General features: G+C 40.8%; 1 protein-coding gene across 2 annotated transcripts in view; it reads left to right on the top strand.

The window, feature by feature from the left end:
• Nucleotides 1-21,255, top strand: part of ARSB (arylsulfatase B) — a 104,945-nt gene that overhangs the window by 42,849 nt on the left and 40,841 nt on the right. For both annotated transcript variants that reach the window (XM_014571538.3, XM_075932330.1), the window contains one exon: nucleotides 17,098-17,341. In XM_014571538.3, the coding sequence (XP_014427024.2) occupies nucleotides 17,098-17,341 (244 nt within the window). The remainder of the gene's footprint in view (nucleotides 1-17,097; nucleotides 17,342-21,255) is intronic.

The raw sequence follows: 21,255 nt of genomic DNA, 5'->3' as shown, positions 1-21,255 counted from the left end.
TCTTAATACATTTAAAAAGCAGAGGGTGCAGTGTCTGGGACCGGGCACGAGCCGGGAATCAGCTGATTCCCAGCTGGTGCCCAGTCCCTGCTACCCACCTGCCTCCCCTGCCCCCCACAGAGACCTGCTCCAGCTCCCTGATAGAGGTGAGGGAAGGGAGAGGGGAGTGACTAGTTGAGGGACTAGTCGACCATCTAGTAAGCTTTTACTTATTGGATAGTCGACTAGTCACTTACATCCCTAATCTACGTGTGTGTTTATATTCCGGCTACCTACGGCTATATTTTTCTCCTTTCTCTGTTTCAGGTTTCACTGTGAGTAACCATTAATACTATATTCATTGGTATTATTTTGGTTGCCTATATATTTGAGAGAGTTTAGTACATCTGTCTGTCTGTCCGTCTGAGTCGGTCTGTTCAGAACTCTTTCTAAACGGTAAGAACTAGGGCCACCAAGTTTGGTATGCAGCTACCTCTTAATTGTAACTAAAAACAAGGTCAGCATTTGGTTTTACCAGACCAATGGGATGTGCAAGTAATGTGATTGTTTCTCATCAAATGGAAAGGGAGGGCTGTGATAGGAAGGACAGATACTCTACAGTGACCCCAGGGGACGTTATACTTCTGAATGATCCTGAGGGCAGAAAGCAAGCATGCCCCCTCACTCAAAGAGTTCCATAGAGCTGGGGGCCAGCCCCATGGAGCAAACAGTGACCAGGCAGCCTGGTCCCCACCTGCTCCCTTGAGTCCCCCACTCCCTCTCTTCAGTCCCCTCCACACCTTCCAACCCCCTGCTCTGATTCTTGTGCCCCATCACGTGTACCCCAGCCCTCTGGCTTGAGCACCCATATCCCCAAGCCTCTGCCCTGACTCCGGCAGCCCCCACACCTCTCAGCCCCCTGCCCTGAAGGACCTGAGCAACGCCAGGTAAATCATCCAGTAGGATATAAAGGTGGCTACATTTGAAAGGACTTTCTTGGAATCTATAACTTTATTATTTTAACAGACTTTCTTTTAACATTCCTTATCAGTCATTCTTTACTTTCCTATGTGGAAGAAAACATTGTCCTCACTCTGCAGCCAGAGGCAGTTTTATTATGAGCTGCAGCAAGGGAAAAACTGGTTTGGACAGGGGGGAGCCCCCCCCTTCCAAGACAGATCTTTGAATACAAGCAATTATGAAGCAGTTTATATACTGTCTATTAAATATAATAATAACAATAACAATTAGTCTCCTTCCCATTACAAACACCAATGGTTAACAGTTATTTAGTTCCACCCAGATGCTCCTTATCTCAAGGTCCTTACCAGAGTCAGCATTCTATCCTTATCTCTGTATGGAGGCGAGAGGCAAAGGCAGTGTCTAATTACAGATCTCGCTTTGTCAGGCCACAGACTTAGCCTGACTCTTGCTCTCTTGTTATCAAGACCAAGATGGCTGCACACAAATTCCCTTATTCCCTTTTCCTGCCTCCACACCTAGTATTGGTTGGTACTCAGTCAAGGTTGCAAACTTTGGTGCCTAATTTTAAGCATCTGTGTAGACCACATAAATGCTTTTGGGTATATACCTGTAGGTGCCCACACTTAGAAATTTTGTCCATACTGTATTAACCTTATGGTATTCAGGTAACATACGAACTCTGTGGAAAGTTAAATTGTTTCAGTGTTTTGTCAGAAGTTCATTTTCCAGATTGTTTTGTATCTGGATGCACACAATAGTCATGCAATTAGATTTATGTTGATTGGTGAATTAAATCTTTTATAATAGATAAAACTGTAGCATTTTTCTTAAGGGAAGTTAACTAAATTTTTCTGTATTCTTAAAATATCTTCTTTTATTCCTCATTCATTCATTTGTGCATTCAATCCCCACATGCCAAAGACTATTGTTACATTTATATATTTGGCCCTGTGCTGAAGGTGACTCCTGTGGGCAAAATTTGCATCGCTATTGTATCATTGTTAACACTTGTGTAAATATATTCCAGGGATAAATACCAGAGGGGAAGGGGAGTTATTTAATATAAACACCAATGCTGGCACAAGAACAAATAGATATAAACTGGCAAGAAACAAGTTTAAGCTTGAACTTAGATGAAGGTTTCTAACCATCAGAGGAGTGAAGTTCTGGAACAACTCTTTCAACTGGAGAAGTGGGGGGAAAAACCTAATCATCTTCAAGACTAAGCTTGATAAGTTCATGAAGGAGATGGTATAATGAGACTCCTTCCAATGCCATGAGGCCCACCTGCGAGTACTATTAGCAAATATCCCGAATAGCCAGAGATAGGACAGTAGATCGTGAGGACTCTGAGGCTATGTCTAGACTACAACTTTTTTTTGGAAAAAGGTACGCAAAATGCGTTCTGCAATTTGCATCTTTTTCCGCTTTTTTTTCGGAAGAGGCTTTTCCGATATTTGGCCCGTCTACACTGGGCCAAATGTTGGGAAAAAGCCCTCTTTTGGAAGATCCCTCTTCTTCGTGGAATGAAGAAGACAGGGCTTCAGTTACTACAGAGAATTATTGCGTAAGTATCTGCCAACTGGGTCATGTGGGTATGTTCCAGGTCCAAATGATCACCATATTTGGGGTGGGGAAAGAATTCCCTCTCCCCATCAGGTTAGCAGAGACCTTGGGGTGTTTTCACCTTGCTTTGCAGCATGGAGTGTGCATCACTTGTTGTTTTAAACTAGAGTAAATGGTGTATTCTCTGTAACTTGAAGTCTAGAAATTATGATTTGAGGACTTCAGTAATTTAGCCAAGGATTAGGGAGAAGTGAGTTGGTAAGGTTCTGTGGCCTGCAATATTCAGGAGTTCAGACTAAATGATTGTGATGGTCTCTTCTGCCCTTAAAATCTGAGTTTGAGTCTGACATAGGACTTGATTTGATAAAGAATTAGAAGAGGATAATGCAAATCCAGATTAGTTTATGGAAAACATATCTTGTGAAACTAATTTGATACCCTGTTTTTCAATTTGATTACAGTTTGATAAAAATGTTAAAGTGATATACTTCTGTGAGATGTTTGATTTATCTTTTAAGTGTCATGGAATATGGGACAGATTCCAAAAGACTGGAAAAGGGCAAGTATACTGGGCAAGTATACCATAAAAAGGGAAGTAAGGGCAACCCAGAGAATTACAGACCAGTCATCTTAACTTCTGTGCCATGGTACATAATTGAGCAAATTTAAGTAATCCATTGGTAAACATCTAGAAGGTGATGATAAATGGCATGGATTTGTAAAGAACAAATCATGTCAAACCAACCTGATAGCTTTCTTTGGTAGGATAACAAGCCTGATAGATAAGAGAGTAGTGGTAGATATGGTATATCTAGACTTTGGTAAGGCATTTGATACATGACCCTCTCACTAATAAACAAGGGAAATACCTAGATGGAGCTACTATGAAGTGGGTGCATAACCAATTTGCTAACTATTCCCAGAGAGTAGCTAGTAGTGGTTCATAGTCATGCTGCAAGGCTTAATGAGCAGGGTTCTGCTGAGCTGAGTTTTGGGACTGGTTCTGTTCAATATCTTTCACTAATGATTTAGATAATGACATGGAGAGTACACTTGTAAAGTTTGCGGACAATACAAAGCTGGGAGGAGTTGCAAGTGCTTTGGAGGACAGGGTTATATTTCAAAATGATCTGGACAAATAGGAGAAATGGTCTGAGGTAATTTAATAAGGATAAATTCAAAGTACTCCACTTAGGAGGGAACAATCAGTTTCATGCATATAAAATGGGGAATGACTGCCTAGGAGTACTGTAGAAAAGGATCTAGTGGATTATAGTGGATCACAAGCTAAATATGAGTCAAGAGTATGACACTGTTATAAAAAAAAATAGCAAACATCATGTATAAGAAGTAGTGTTGTGAGAAAGATACAAAAAATTTGTCTTCTGCTCTACTCAGTGGGAGTACTGTGTCCAGTCCTGGGCACTATATTTCAGGAAAGATGTGGATAAATTGGAAAAGATCCAGAGAAGAGCAAGAAAAATGATTAAAGGTCTAGAAAACATGACCTATACAGGAAGATTGAAAGTATTGGATGTTAGTATGCAAAAAAGAAGACAGAGCGGGGACATGATATCAATTTTCAAGTAACAAAAAGGTTGCTACAAGGAGGAGGAAGAAAAATTGTTCTCTTTGACCTCTGAGGCTAGGACAAGAAGCAATTAATTAAATTAATTGCAGCAAAGGAGGTTTAGCTTGGACATTAGGAAGATTTTCCTACCTGACTGTGTGGTTAAGCACTGGAATAAATTGTTTGGGGAGGTTGTGGAATCTCCATTCCTGGAGATTTAAGAGCAAGTTAGACTTTAAGGTCAGAAGGGACCATTATGATCATCTAGTCTGACCCCCTGCACAGTGCAGGCCACAAAATCTCACCCACCCCTCCTAGAATAATCCTCTCACCTATATCTCCCATATCGAAGCCTTCAAATACTTTGAAGACCCCAAGATGCAGAGAATCCTCCAGCTGTGATCTGTACCCCATGCTACAGAGGAAGGCGAAAAACCTCCAGGGCCTCTGCCAATCTACCCTGGAGGAAAATTCCTTCCCGACCCCAAATATGGCGATCAGCTAAACCCTGAGCATGTGGGAAAGACTCATCAGCCAGACACCCAGAAAATTCTCTATAGTAACTCCTATCATCCCTCCATTGACCTATTTCCCACTGATAATGAATGGTCAATTAGTTACCAAAATCATGTTATCTCATCAAACTATCCCCTTCATAAACCCATCTAGTTTAATCTTGAAACCAGATAGGTCTTTTGCCCCCACTACTTCCCTTGGAAGGCCGTTCCAGAACCTCACTCCTCTAATGGTTAGAAACCTTCGTCTAATCTCAAGTCTAAACTTCCAACTAGCCAGCTTATATCCATTTGTTCTTGTGTCCACATTGGTATTAAACTTAAATAATTCCTCTCCCTCCCTGGTATTTATCCCTCTAATATATTTAAAAAGTGCAATCATGTCCCCCCTCAGCCTTCTTTTGGTTAAAGTAAACAAGCCAAGCTCCTTGAGTCTCTTTTCATAGGACAGGTTTTCCATTCCTCGGATCATCCTAGTGGCCCTTCTTTGTACCTGTTCCAGTTTGAATTCATCCTTCTTAAACATGGGAGACCAGAACTGCACACAGTATTCCAAATGGGGTCTCACCAATGCCTTGTATAATGGCATTAACACCTCCTTATCCCTACTGGAAATACCTCGCCTAATAAATCCCAAGATCGTATTAGCCTTTTTCACGGCCATGTCACAATGGCGGCTCCTAGTCATTCTATAATCAACCAGGACTCCGAGGTCCTTCTCCTCCTCCGTTACTTCCAACTGATGTGTCCCCAGCTTATAACTAAAATTCTTGTTATTAATCCCTAAATGCATAACCTTACACTTCTCACTACTAAACTTCATCCTATTGCTATCACTCCAATTTACAAGATCATCCAGATCTTCCTGTATGATATCCCTATCCTTTTCTGAATTGGCAATAGCTCCCAACTTTGTGTCATCCGCAAATTTCATTAGGACACTTCCACTTTTTATTGCTGATCTTGGCACCAAAAGATTAAATAAAATTGTCCCCAAAACTGATCCCTGAGGAACACCACTAGTAACCTTCCTCCAACCTGACAGTTTACCTTTCAATATGACCCGCTGTAGTCTCCCCTTTAACCAGTTGCTTATCCACCTCTCAACTTTCATATTAATCCCTATCTTTTCCAATTTAACCAATAATTCCCCATGTGGTACTGTATCAAATGCCTTACTAAAGTCGAGGTAGATTAGATCCACTGCATTTCCTTTATCTAAAAAATCAGTTACTTTCTCAAAAAAAAGGAGATCAGGTTGGTTTGGCACGATCTACCTTTTGTAAAACCATGTTGTAATTTGTCCCAATTGCCATTAGCCTCAATGTCTCTAACTACTTTCTCCTTCAAAATTTTTTCCAGGATCTTACATACTACAGATGTCAAACTAACAGGCCTATAGTTACCCGAGTCGCTTTTTTCCCCCTTTCTTAAAAATAGGAACTATATTAGCAATTCTCCAGTCAAATGGTACAACCCCTGAGTTTAGAGATTTATTAAAAATTTTTGCTAATGGACTTGCAAGTTCATGTGCCAGTTCCTTTAATATTCTTGGATGAAGATTATCTGGGCCCCCCGATTTACTCCCATTAAGCTGTGCAAGTTTGGCTTTTACCTCGGATATGGTAATATCTACCTCCACATCCTTAGTCCCATTTGTTAACTTACCATTATCCCTAGACAAACAGGGATGGTCAAATTCAAGGGTAGGAAGCCCATAACCTGTTCAGCCTGCGGCTTGCTTTGATCTGGTCTACTGTCAGGGCCATATACAAGAAAGGGGCTTTAGGAGATGCAACACAGGGCTAAGGGAGAGCCCCCTTGGCCTGGAGCCCTGGGCTGCAGCCACTAAAGCCCCCGTGTTCCAAGCCAGACCTTCCTGGTGGGAGCCATGTCACAGTGTCAGGGGAAACTCTGTTCCCTGTGCTGTCCTCCCTTGCTGCAATGCCTCTCTGCAGCTCCCAATGGCCAGAAGTTGTGGCCAGTGGGAGTTGTGGGGAGTGGTACCTGCAGAGGAGTAAAAGGCCTCATGGAGTCAGCTGCTTCTCCCTACCACCACCAAAGAGGATCTGCCCCAGATGAATGTCTTGAATCCCAGCTCTCTGCCCCAGCCCTAGACCCTTCCAGCACCCTAACTGTCTTCCAGACCCAGTACCGCAACCCCGCGCCCTCTTGGTACCCTATCTCTCCCAGACCCCACAGTCACAACCTCCTGCCTTTGAGCCCACTCCAGTTGGCTTCAACCTAGAGCTCCTCCAGCCCCAAATGTTTCAGCAGCACCCCAGAGCCTTTTCAGAGACCTCTCTCCCTCCCTTCCACACTGCTGCTTCAAGCTGCAGCCCCTTCCTGGACTCTGAGCCCCTCATTTTTAGCCCCATCCTGGAGTGTAGGGGGCCCAACAAAATGTAATAACCCCAGAGCCTCAGAAGAGTTCATCTGTCCCTACCCACGGAAAGCTCAGGGCTTCCACCCACAGCAGGGTGAGCTGGCAGTTGCGCTTCAGCCCCACAGCAAGTCTCCAAGCCTCGGTGCCCACCCCCTATAGGTCTGGAGTGCAAACGCTGGCTGGCCTCACTGCCAGGAGAAGCCCTGAGCCTCAATGCCCCCTTTCCCTGGACTGCAGCATGAGTGGAGCCCCAGCACCCTGTGAGTGAGGTGATCAGGTGAGTGTCTTTTTCCCCTAGACTGATTTTTCTGTCGGTCATTGACTTCTTGCCAAAAAAGGTTACCCACTCCTAATCTAGATAGTGCTTTTGGTCCTGCCATGAGTGAAGGGGACTGAACTTAATGATCTCTTGAGGTTCCTTCCAGTTCTATTTATTCTGTAATCCTATGACTTGGTCCCACATGGCATTTTGATTAAAAAGTTAGAATAATATAACATTAACAGGGCACACAGTACATGGATTTAAAAACTGGTTGAACATAAGAACAAGAACATAAACATACTGTTAGTTGTCAAAAAGCAAATGTTTATCAGTGACCTGGAAGAAAACATACAATCATCACTAGTAAAGTGCTAAATGATGAAGACGACAGGTCACTGAGATGAAAGGACATGAATCACTTGTTAAACAGGATAAAAGCAAACAATATGCATGTTAATAGCCTGAATGTAAATGTATACTGCTAAGAACAAAGACTGTAGGTCAGGGTTGGACAATAATTTTTGATGGGGGGGAGGGGCACTCCAAGAATTTGGTAAGTGGTCAAGGGCTGCAATCTTCCATGAAATTAATGGAGGAGGAGTGGGGTCTGGGATGGAGGTTGGGTGCAGAACAGAGGTTGTCTCCCTTTGTAATTGGATTTTGAAATTCTTTGCAGAAGGATGGCTACTTTTAAATACATTATTGAATGTCCAGGGAGGTTAAAATGTTCCCCTGCAGATTTAGGAGTGTTACCGTTCCTGATATCTGATTTGTGTTCATTTTATCATTTGGCAAATATACATTGCAGAGGAGCGCTGGCACTTGATGATATATATCATGTTAGTGGATGTGGAGATGGATGAGCCCCCTGATGGTGTGGCTTATGTAGCTATATGTAATGGTGTTGCTTGTGTAGCTATATGGAATGATATCTGGATATTCAGTAATAGATTTGAAAGTAGCCATCCTTCTACAAAAGAATTTCAAAACCCCATCACAGAAGGAGGCAGTTGAACTCAAAATCATTTGCACATTCAATACTATCAGTTTAGGATTGAATAAGGATCTTAACTGGTTAACACATTACAAAGGCAGTTTCCCCTCTCTAGATATCCACATTTCCACATCAGCTGCTGTGAATGAGTCACTTCTGACTTGATTAGCCTTATTTACACATGTACCCTCTTTCTTTTGCTCTTGAATATATACCCATGCTTCTGTAAACTCCAGTTCATCTGATAAAGTGGGTTTTACCTATGAAAGCTTATAGCCTAATAAATCTGTTAGTCTCTTAAGGGCCACAGGACTCCTCATTGTTTTTGCAGATACAGACTAACATGACTACTTCCCCTCTGAGACAGTCAAAAGGGTCAGAGAAAGCAAAAGAGAAAAGTGCTTTCTAAACACGTAAGCTTGAGACTTTACTACAGCTCAATCCAGATAAGAATTAAGCAATATAGACCTAACACCAGCTATATTGAATTTACTGCTTATTTTATTTGTAATCTGGTTTATCATAATCTCTGCTTTTAAAAATCCAGCATATAATTAGTCCCATTTCAGGCTTAGGTAAAATGTGTTGAAGTCAAATGGAATATATCTTTGATGTGAAAAATTCTGACCTTTTCTGAGAGGCAGTTTGGGAGGGAAACCCATTATCTCTATCCTAAAGCATTTGAGGCAAACCTCTAAGAAGTGCTATCCCATCATCAAGTATGATTACTTGGGGAATAAGGAAAGCCAGTGGATTCTGATGAGTAGCAGGGTTAGTGGCCTGAAGGTCACACTGTGTCATTATACTCCACTTTAATATGTCTTTTGTAAGGAAAAAATATAAAATCTGCTACGGGCTTCTCAAAAATCTTGCTTATTCTGGACTTTAGTTCTTTTACAATCCCACTGTTCTTCAGAGATACACAATGATCAAACTGTTTATTAGCTAGATATGTCTCACCCACTGTTACATATGTTGCAGCAGCCAGAATTTTTAGTGTCTGGCAGCTCTTCAGACAAGATTTTGATGGAAACAGACCTGCCTGTCCAGTTTTATTCATTGATTTCTCTGAGAAGCCTAGAAAAACTATTTACAAATTACAGATTCAATTAAATGTTTCTTTTGATAGAGACAAAGTCTCATGAGAATATAAATTAGTATGCATATTAATCATATGAACAGTTGCTTGGCAGGAGAAAATTAGTTGGGTTTCCTTATTAAAGGGATATTCAATGTTTATAATTGTACACTAGAACAATACAAAAACAGTGTAATATTTTAAACTTTTTTCCTGATCCTTGAACAACACACACACACACCCCAACATAAACTTTCCAGATAAAGAATCCTAAGGTCATGTTACTCGCCTCCCTTTTCCTAGTATTTCCTGCAAAGGCAGTGGTATGGGAGGAGAATAAAAACAAAAACTTGTGCCCAGTATCTATTGGGAGGAAGTTAGGATGTGGCTATATGAATTCTTTGCCTACCCTATTAATTCCACAAAAGATTATTCATATCAATGAGATACCCATGGGCTTTGGGGTAAGAGGAAAAACTAGAGCAATGTAGCAAGGACCAAGTTGTTCTTCATATGATCATTTCTCTGGAAATACTGAAAGGTTTCCCAGAGATTATGTTACTTTCAAGATTTATTTATACCGGCTCCCATCTAGGTATTCTTGTCAGGTGCTTTTCAGGATTTGAAATCTGTGAGGGAGATGGGACAGCCATGCTGACTTGGATGGTGTGGTCTCTGGAGGTAACGAGAGGAGTCTGGGCTTCTAGTCATACCCCAGAATCTTCAGCAAAACCTTTTGGATTTTGAGTATCTGCGGGTTATCATTACAGTTATAATTCCAGCTGGCTCCCCGGGTGGCAAACTCTGTCCCTGCTCTCTCATCTCATGCTCTGGCAAACTTGCTTTCATCAAGTCTATGGAAATTTCAGTTTAACTTTGGCCACTTCTGCAGGCTTTGTATAGTATGTCATGTTCTCGACCCTTTCGTCTCATCCTGACAACCTTTAATTTTGTAATCTGGGCATGCAGATTAAAGGTAACAGAAGCATATGCCCTGCCTTCCCTATACTTTTCCTTTTGAGGTAATATTCAAATTATTCAGAACTGAAAATTTCAGTATTCTGCTTCCTCAGTACAATTGAGGAGAGAAGAATAGAGCTGTGAGAAGATTTTCAATGCTAGCACATCTGGTGTTTTTCTAAGTGTTTGCAAAATAAATTGATTTTTTACAGTGACTTTTTCATTGGAGAGGTAGGTAGTTTTTGGAGGGAAGACTTGCTTTTGCTGCAGTAATGGGTGATATTCACTCTAGATCAAATTTCCAAATCCTTGTAAAAATATTCTAAAGAAGAGAATATGTGAATGGTTTCTAAAGCAAAAATTGGTTAGTCTCCTGCAGCTGTAGTCAGGCTGATCACAGGAACATGTCAGTATGTCATTATCCTGTGGTTATATGTATACTGATGAGCCACAATAAAATTGTTTACATCAACCTTGATGACGTAACTTTATATATCGATGTGTTCTGTTCTTTGAGATTATCTAGCATCTATATTTTTATAGAAATGTAGGGCTTTTTTAAAAAAAGGTGTAACTTTCATGCCCAGAGACTCTACATTTGTAAAATCTGGGATGTCTTCCACCAGATTCCTGGCCCTCAGAAATGAATCCAGTTGCTTCCTTAGGAGCTACTTTTAGCTCTTTTGTAGTTGCCTGGTTATCAGTGATCTAACTACAGGTCAAAACTCTCTTAATTGTGATTCTCCGGTCTGGCAACATCCATGGTCTGGCATGGATGTTGTATGACCAAAGAGTCCCAGTGGAGGGCCAGTGGCAAGGATCCCTGTGGAGCTGGCAAGACAGTGGGCTGCCCACAGCGAGCCCACTATCAGCATGCGGCAGGAGGGCTGCCCAGCGGGGCTGGGAGCTACGGTAGCTCAGTGGGGCAAGGAGCCCCAGTTCACAGCTGCCCAGCAGTTCCTGGAGCCCCAGCACAGCACACACGTCTGCCCTGTGGGTCCAAGATACCCCGTGCTGCGCATGGCTGCCTTGCAGGTCCCAGAGCCTGGGCACCTATGGCTACCCAGGATTGGCAGGGCAGTGGGGCCAGTAGGAGGTGAGGAACCAGGAAGGAGGCCAGTGGGCCAGGCGGGAAAGCCAGCAGCAGAGGTCCAGAAATGACCTCTCCAGTCCAGCAAAATCCCTCATCCAGGACTGGTCAGGTTCTGAGGGTTCCAGACCAGGGAGGTCCAACCTGTAGTGTGGATTCACTTTTTTGTTGAAATGTTTCATGGCATGTTTTTCCAATAACTTATGCTTAGGAAAGACTAATAGCTGCAGCTTAAGGGGGCTACTTTGTCTCCTCTCCACCCCCCCACACTTCCCCCACACACACTAAAACTATAACAGCTGTGGACCCCACTTCCTTTTCTTGCACCTCACTAAGTAGTCTTGATTTCTATTATGTTTTTCGCTCTCATTTCACTAGGATCCTAGTAGCATAACAAAATCACTAGTTGGTATGGACTGCCGCAGTAATCCACATCTATGGCACATAATGCCTAGCACACAGCAGTGCACTCTCTTAAAAGCACTCAGAAAGCTAAGGCTTAGTAACTTTTGGTTTTGCTGTCTACTCTGTATCCATCTTCAGTTGGGTTTGTTTTTGTTTTTTAGTGACGTTAAGCAGATATTGCTGCTTCCAGTTCCATTATGGTGCTGCCCTGCTAATGCTGGGTCAGCAGGGCTACTTCTCCTTTTTATCTGATTGAAAACTTGAATAGTGTTGACTAGTGTGTGGGTCAAAGTGTTTATCTAAGTCTGTGTTTTGTATAATGCCCTGGCTTTGCATCACTAACACTTAAGGCTAAAAACAGTAAAAAGTTGCCTTGAAACGTTCAAGCACTGAGTGTGTGATTAATTTGGATCGTACATTATGATCATCACCCTAATCACACTCTTCCTTTTGATAACTTGGATATTTTAGTAGTATTCATATAAATGTAAGGTATTTACCACAAATGCTCATGCTTTATGATGTTTGAGAAATTTCACTAATAAAGCTATTTTATAAAAAATTTCAGTTGCTCACACTCACACCCCACACATATTTTGGCAGTTCTCTACTCTTTGGGGTTTCCATAACTACAGTCATTATTTCCAATAGTAACTTTGTTTGCTAACAAATAATTTCTGTTTCCTATAACTGGCACTGAAGGCAAGTCCTACATTTAAAAAAAGTTAAATCTTACTTAAGTCTCTCTACACCAAAATGTAGTAAACATAGATGGACTTAGGTCCATTTGGACTTCATCCTCCACATGGTCCCCAAAATGAAGAATTTCGTCAGTGTTTTGATGCAGAAACATAAATATGACAGTTTCAGGTCTGGCTTCAGGCCCACTTCATCTGTCCCTCCATCATCTGTATTAATGAGAAGCAGAGACGTGCTGACTTAGGGTGTGTCTATACTACAGGGTTTTTTCGAAAAAGTGGCCTTTTAAAAAAAAAAAAAAAAAAAAAACTTCCCCTGCGTCTAGACTGCTGCCGCATTCTTTTGAAAATAAACCGAAAGAACGCAGCAGATTTTTTGACAGTGGAAAAACCTCGTTTTACGAGGAATAATGCCTTTATCAAAAGTGCTCTTCCGAAGAAAGGCGCTATGTAATGCAAACTGTGCTTTTTTGAAAGAGAGCATCCAGATTGCCTTGCTTTTTCGAAGTTACTGGTTGTAGTCTAAACGCTCTTTTTCAAAAGAGGCTTGCAGTCTAGACGTAGCCTTAGTAAAGAAATCAGTGTGATTGTTAAATGGTAACCAAACATGATCTGTGTTGAGAATGTAAAAGCTGGAGGCAGATAGATGCCTGAGTGAGTGTGTAAAACTACTGCACTATCCTCCTATCAAGAGAGGTGTTTCAAGTTCTGTCTAAAGGAAACTGAAATATTACAGGTCCTTTTTCTAGGATAACTGAGCATGTGGGGAAGAATAAAATTTATATATATATATATATATATATATATATATATATATATATATATATATATATATATAAAAACTTGAATATGAAAAAAAAAAAATCAAGCATGTGCCTACCATAATAGGCTTCTGATCTCACCACAGAGGGAAGAGAATGAGTTTGGGAACTCTTTCAGCTCGACAAAACTAGAGAGCTCCAACTGATATCTAATAGAATATCATGGTATAAGCAGAGCCAACAGCTACTGCAGGCCCCAGGGCAAGGTAAAGGGGGGGGCTGGCTCTGCACCTCCAGAAGGGTTGGGGCTGAGGGCAGAAGGGGCAGGGCCAACCGCGCTCAGCCCAGACTGTGGCATGGCCCCCCCAAGAGCCTCAAGAGCCACATGGAGTGGTGCTCTGGTGCTCCTGTGGCAATTTAAAGGGTCCCAGAGCTCCTGGCCACCACCACTGTAGTAGCGGTGACAGCCAGGAGCTCCAGGCTGGGGGGCAAATGCCTCCTCCCATCACTCCACCCTCCATTGGCAGGCCTGCATGGTATAATTGGAGTGGTGAAAATATTGGGGAGGAGGGGGGGGGAGGGGGAAGGATACACACTTTTAAATAAGACTTTTCCCTCTGAGATGCTTAATTTATTTTAATGACACTTCTGTGCATCAGTACATGTGTCAGCCACTCATCTGTTTTACCTCCTAGCCTTTCCCTTCTTGAATGTCACTTTATAAGCTCTTTGGGGGCAAGGAAGAAAACTCATGTTACACTATTATTTAAAAAAACAACAAATAAGCTATTATTTTAGTAATTTTTGTGTTTATGTTGACATAAGTCTGGCTGGCAATATTCTGAAATCTTAACAGGTTATACATTAGACATGGTGTAATGAAACAGACATAACATTAAGATCCTGAACAAATTTCCTGATTGGTCTGAGGAAAATATTATTTAAAGATGAGAGATTTGGCTAAGTCTCATGAAATATACAACTTTTTCCCCCTCACTAGTCTATAATAAGATACAGTGATCTATCAGAATTGTTATATATATATATATATATATATATATATATATATATATATATATATATATATATATATATATATATATATATATAAAATTGCTGTTGTTTTTCAAAACAAAGTAAACATGCAAGCTAGTAATAAGCAGATATAAAATGCACATATTTTTGTGTTACAAGCAGCAGGTTTAAAATACCTTGTGTTTGATTCTCTACTATATCTCAGCTCTTCTCAGATATAATGGAGAGAGATCTTGCAGGGAATGGGTGACTTCCTGAACTCCCCGCCTTCCCCTCCCCCCCACCTGGTTATCTAGCCCTACTACAAAATAAAGCTACAAGAGGGCTCTGCTCTGCTTTGCCTTGCCCCCTCTCTGTACTACTCATGGTCTGCCTTTCCCTTGCAATGCCCCTAACATGCCCTCTGCATCTGCGGTCACCAAAAATGGAAGGAGCAGCTGGGTCAAGATGTGGCAGATGATTTCCTCTGCCAATAACAGTTCTGCAGGCACAATTTCTAGCTGCAGACTTTAAAACTAGAGGTGCAAGTTAGTCAGTACAGTCTAGTACACCATATTGACGGGTTATTTTTAGCCAGTATGGCATACCAGAAAGCCTGCTTTTTGGCCATCCCCAGCCCTTCCACTGGCTGCTGCATCTCTATACAGGGCAAGGGAGGTAGGGCTGGGAGCTGCTGGCATTCTGCTTCTCTCAACAGAGAAGGGAGCAGAACTCCCAGCCCTGCCCCTCTCCCCTGTACACAGACCCACAGCTCTGTGGAGTGGGTTGTGGTAGAGGGGCATTGGGGAAAGTAGAACTTTCAGCAGCTCTTCCAACTGCTGTACTATCTCTAGCTCTTCCTCCTCCCAGCTAAGGTGGCATGGGGAAGGGAGGTGAAGAGGGTCTCGAGCTGGGGATAGGGCAGAATCACATGGGGAGGTCACACACTCCCCCTCCCCACTTGGTGGGCCCTCTCTCTCCCACACCAGTTTACTTGAACCACTGTTTAGAACACTCAAGAATCTAGTCTACTTGAAATCACAAGTTACCACAAGGTGATAAGTGGAGTTACATGCATGTATTGTGTGGAGAACTTTAATTCCATAAAAGCTAAAATCTTGTCTGCTTTATGTGGATGTGAAGGCCAAAGCTTTCAGCGAGGTGCCCATAATCCATATTCAAGCACTTAAATAAGTGCTGAACATCCAGCACCTCCTTTTTTAAAATCAGAGGGCCACAGAATATGGTTACCAGGTGTCCAGTATTGAACCGGACTGCCCGGTATTTGGGCCTTCCGTCTGGTTTAAAAAAAAAAAAATCAGAAAAAAAAAATCAGAAAATACCAGACGTGTCCAGTATTTTCTGTTTTTCCTGGCTTGGGCATCTGCTGGAACACACACAGCTCAGGCTGGCTGAGGTGGGGAGTATGGAGTGTCTCAGGCAGACTTCAAAATTGCTGCCTTAAAAAGGGCAATCCCTGCTGTGCTCTTAAAAGGGTAAACTGGGTGTGGGGTTTTTTTGTTTAACAACTTTTCCCCTGGAATACCAGCACCTTTTTTATTACACTGGTCCCAGGAATTAGAGGGAATGCGACTGTTTTTTGGCCCCGATCATTTTTTTTTTTTTTTTTTTTTGGCTGCTCAAGAGAATTTCTGTGTGTGTGTGTTTTTGTGGGGGAGGGGGGACAAGGAGGAGGAAAGTGTTCGGTATTTTTTGTTAAGTCATCTGGCAACCTACCACAGAATGCTTTGCATTTTTGAGAAATTGGGCCATTTCTTTAAGTAATTAAATATAGATTTGTGGGCCTAACTTAGGCCACCTATTTTGATAAATCCTGGCAAGGATCCTTTTTGTAAAAATATGCATACTAGTTTCCTGCATAGCTGTCACTCTCCAAAAGACAAATGGTTCCTTTTCAAAAATGTTTTATTTATCAGTCTCTGAAGCACCCTAGAATGAAAAGTGCAATAGAAATGTATATTACTATTTTTAAAGTTTATTTAATTTATTGCAGGATAGATGGAAGTAGTCGATAAAGGCTAATATTGCTATTTGCTAATAAGTTGTGTGATCTCGCACAACTTAAGTTCCTTTATCCCTTAGCAAAGAAAATCCCCCTTCTTGCTCAGAGTAAACTAATTATGTGTCTACAGCAGGAATTTACACTGATTCCGAGTTAAATAAGAATGAGATCATTTGGCTTCATTGCGAGGACAGTAAAAAGCTGTCTTCTCTGATTATCAGACGCAGCACCTTCTTGTTTCCTTGCTCCCACAATTGTTAACATTTGTGGTTTTTAATTAAAACAGATAATGTGTTAAAAACTAAAGCAGGCAACAGATTAAAAGGCTTGTGCAGAAAAATACAGTTTTGCTTTGTGTATATTTAAAACTTTTAAAAATAGTTCTGATTCATCCAACACATATGCCCTGAAAACAGTATAAAGACAATGACATAAGTACATTTTCTTGTAGGTCAAGTTTAGTTATATAAAGTTGTACATTTACTAATAATGGAAACTCATCAGTTACTCTTATAAATGCTGGGATGCTTTCTTGCACCTCAAAGTAATATTCACTCTTTTTGCTCTCTTGCTGCAATTTATCTTGTTCACATTTAAATATAGAACGTTACCTTTAAGATTGTGACAGTTTTGGCTAATATTTGTAATTACTTTAAAGATGCAAAGCATCAGATAAATATGATGTATTATTGTATGTAATTGATGCTATTAGAGTTTAACATTATACAACAGTTGTGATATCATTCCTGTGTTATGTAAATTTATTTAAAATGAACACATGAAATCATTTCTTTTGCTTACCTGTATTTCAGATAATGGAGGACAGACTTTGGGCGGTGGAAATAACTGGCCTCTGAGAGGAAGAAAGTGGACACTCTGGGAAGGAGGAGTGCGTGGAGTAGGATTTGTTGCAAGTCCTTTACTGAAACAAAAGGGAGTAGAAAGTCATGAACTGATCCACATCTCTGACTGGCTACCAACTCTAGTAAAACTTGTTGGGGGATCTGTAAACAGCACTAAACCTCTGGATGGCTTTGATGTGTGGAAAACTATCAGGTAATGTGCATTTCTAATAACCGAGTCAGAATCTTGCTAAGATAAGACTTATCAGCAAGAGCAGCAGACTTGAAATTGGGAGAAACAGGGGCATACATTTGATCCTAAATAAGATGAGAAAAAGTAGTTTGCTAATTAAAATGAGAGGTTTAAATCCACACAAGATTTTCCTCCAGGAGAGAACAGGAATAAGGAAAGCACCATAAATGAAAGATGCCAGTAATGTTACTTAATACATCTCTGGAAAGTGTGCACAGATACCATGACAACAGATGTATCATGATAACCTGAATCGAAGGGAAAAATAATAGATTAGGCATGCATTTTTAACAATGAGGGTGGTTAACAAGCAGAACAAGCTATCAAGAGAAATGATGGATTCTCCATCCACTGGTGTCTTCAAATCAAGACTGGATGCCTTTCTGGGCATTACACTTAAGTCATAGATAAGGTACTGGTCTCAACACATGGGTAACTGTGTGAAATTTAATGGCCTGTGATATACAGGAGATCAAATAGGATAATAGAATTGTCCCTTCTGCCTTTTAACTATATGGATATAGAATTATCTCTTGTTAAATATTTATTCAGTCCTTTATTATTCCAAAGATAAACTTCAGGAAATTGTATCCTACCACATGTATGGAACCCTCAGAATCAGAGTTTCTGCATGGTACTTTTTTTTTTTTTTTTTTTTTTTGCAAGAGTAACAGTTTTTCTGGTGACCTTGATTTAAATTCTTTCATTTCCTCCCTCTACACTGTCATGAAGCATGCTATGTGCTAGCTAACTGGCTGAATTCCATTCCCTCCCTTCTAAGAAGTGGCTGTATTTTAGTGATAATTTAATATAGTTTTGAGTCATTTAAGAATAATATACTAGTTATATCAGAGACTGGACCTTTTAATTCCTACATATCACACATTAAATCTTCAATATTTTGTATATTAAAGTTGTTATATATAATGCTTAAACTTTTTGGTTCAACTAGTAACAAAAAATATAAAATAGAAGCTATATAAATGTCTCCAACAAACTGAGATTGTTAAAACAAAAGTTGAGTTCCTTTTCTCTGCAATACGTTACCATTCTGCAACTTTAGTACCTTCCATCACCAGGATACAACACAGACAGCTAACATACATTGAAACATAGAATCATAGAATACTAGGACTGGAAGGGACCTCGAGAGGTCATAGAGTCCAGTCCCCTGCCCCCATGACAGGATCAAATACTGTCTAGACCATCCCTGATAGACATTTATCTAACCTACTCTTAAATATCTCCAGAGATGGGAATTCCACAACCTCCCTGGGCAATTTATTCCAGTGTTTGACTACCTTAACAGTTAGGAACATTTTCCTAATGTCCAACCTAAACCTCCCTTGCTGCAGTTTAAGCCCATGTTAGTTTGCACCTTTGTAGTGCTTTTCAGTCATTTTAAGCTAACATTCTAGAGCTAACATGACTGATAAATGCATCCCTTTTGCCCATCAAGACAATGTTCTTGAGCTGGATTTGATATTGATATCGGCACTTGGGGCATACTAGTTCATTTTCAATAATCTAAAACTAATGCAACTGATTGTTCTATTTGATGTAGGTTCTTAAACTGTACTCATCTGCATGGTATCTGAGAGTGTTCCAGTAGCATTAAGCAATGTGACTGCTATCTGTCGCACATGATTCTCTTGAGAGGAAAAATTGTGTGTAGGGCAGGGTTTTGTTCTTTGATGCAGTTTTGTTTAAAAATTAAACCCTGCTTTGTATATGTCAGATGGCCAGATAAAAAAAAATAATAATAATAAATTACCTTGCACTTGGAGCAGAAGATACAAAGGTGTGTCATGGTCTTTGGCAAACTTACAGAAACTAGTCTCAGATTGGCCCCTTATAATTTCTGAAGAAGTCAGAGCTTAACTTTAACCTTATGGTTGAAGGTTTCTCTGAGTCAAAGGGTTCCACTGTCTACCATTGTTTTGATTCTGGAGCTTTAGGGAATATATTAGATATGCTGGCCCAAAGCCATTAAGGACTTTGAAGATAAGGCCCAGGCCCTTGCAACTGATTAGATATTCTGTGGGAAACCAGTATAAAAAAAATGCAGGACCAGGTCGGATGTGATCAAAGTGACCTGTGTTGATGAGGAGATGAGGAGAAAGTGCGTTAATGCAAATGCTGTAGTGTGAGAGCTCAGCATCGACCAGGAATCCAGGAGCATTCCTCAGCTACGGACTGAATGTTTTAGCTGTGTGTGCGCTCGCATCTTCAACTGAAGAAGACTGCACTCTGGTTGTAGACTCCTGAAACTACTTTCTTCTGCCCATCAGTACAAGTGCTACTAGTGCTTCTCCTTGCTTGGGTTCAGCTTCAGTCAGTTGTTCCTCTTCCCTAAGTTGATCTTGTCCAGATTTTGGGTTATCATGGTAGTATGGTCACATGTTGTGAAAGGTTGGTAGAGCTGTAGGTCATTTGCATATTGCTGCCATTTGAACTCCCATCACCATACCAATTTACCTGGTGGCTTCCTGGACCTAAAGAGATCTGGTATGATCCCAGGTTACTTTGATTTTGCCAAGTTGGAGACCTCATTCCCAAGTAACATGACTCTTCATAGAAGAAATTAACATAGTTTCTGTGAATTGTTAGACTGCCCAGTGGGTGATCCACAATAGAAATGTTTAATTTCACATTTTCCTCAATGAATAGATCACATTTCAGGATTATAGCTCAAAATAACAGTTGAATGTTGGATATTGGACAAAACAAGACTTTACCGACATCTAGTAGAACAGTGGTTTTCAAACTATTGGTCACAACTAGATCGTGGAGTATCAAGCACTGGGTCTCATTACTGCGGAATGATCAGGTGATTAAGAAAGGTACCTGCCTGTCCTAGCACCACAGACTGCGCTGTGCCCCAGAAGCAGCTGGCAACAGGCCTGACTCCTAGGTGAGGAGGAGAAGAGCACACAGGACTCTTGCATTGTCTGGGAACCTGCTGCTGACTGCTTCTGGGATGCAGCACAATCTGCGGTGCCAGGAGAGGCAGGAAGCCTGCCTTAGCACCCCCACTGCACCACTGACCGGGAGCTGCTCAAGGTAAGCCCCTCCTGCCCCAGCCATGACCTCTCCCCCCAAGCTGGAGCTCCCTCCTACAGCCCAAAGGTCTCATCCTCAGCCCCACCCTGAAACCCACACTCTAGTCAAAATATGTTAGGTCATGGGCATTGACAATTTTCTTCAACTGCGTCATGAGAAGAAAAGTTTGAAAGCCACTATAATAGAAAGTTCAAATCTGTTGATTTTTAGTGCTTACTAGCCTATAATGGATGAAAAAAAATTAGCAATTTAAGAAGGTCATTTGTAAAATGAGACTCAGTGCTGGTCAGTTGCTGTGCTACAGGTTAGAGCATGACAATACATTAGTATGTTTGAATATGAGCGTATCTTCCGTAATAGCAGTTAATAAAAAAATAAATTTTCTTAATCTGTAAACTTTGTTTACAGCTGCTTGTGACACAGGAAAGAAAAGAATTTAAAATTACATTCTTAAATAAGAATGGTTATGTATGAACCCACAGACTAAATATTTCTCGGGAAGAGATTTTCACAGTTCGTTGAACTGTAATACTTCACTTAAAACATCATTTTCTTCAGCTTTAATCTGTATGTCATAATATTTTTTTTAAATATACGGAAGTGTGAGGAAATATGATCCAGGGAAATATAATATGTGGCAAGACATTTAAAACAGAAAACACAAACATCCTTAGTGACATTAGGTCATTAACAAAAACAAGAAAGAAAATTTACTCTGGAAAAACCTTGGACTTTTTCCCAAGGCTACTTTTTGCCTGCTTTAAACAAAACACTGTTCTGCTAAAATTCATAAACAAATGTGTATTCAAATT

This window comes from Pelodiscus sinensis, chromosome 6 (genome assembly GCF_049634645.1).
Source record: "Pelodiscus sinensis isolate JC-2024 chromosome 6, ASM4963464v1, whole genome shotgun sequence".
In the NCBI taxonomy this organism is placed as follows: Eukaryota; Metazoa; Chordata; order Testudines; family Trionychidae; genus Pelodiscus; species Pelodiscus sinensis.
The sequence above is the reverse complement of the archived record's forward strand: the minus strand, read 5'-3'. Positions and strand labels throughout refer to the sequence as shown.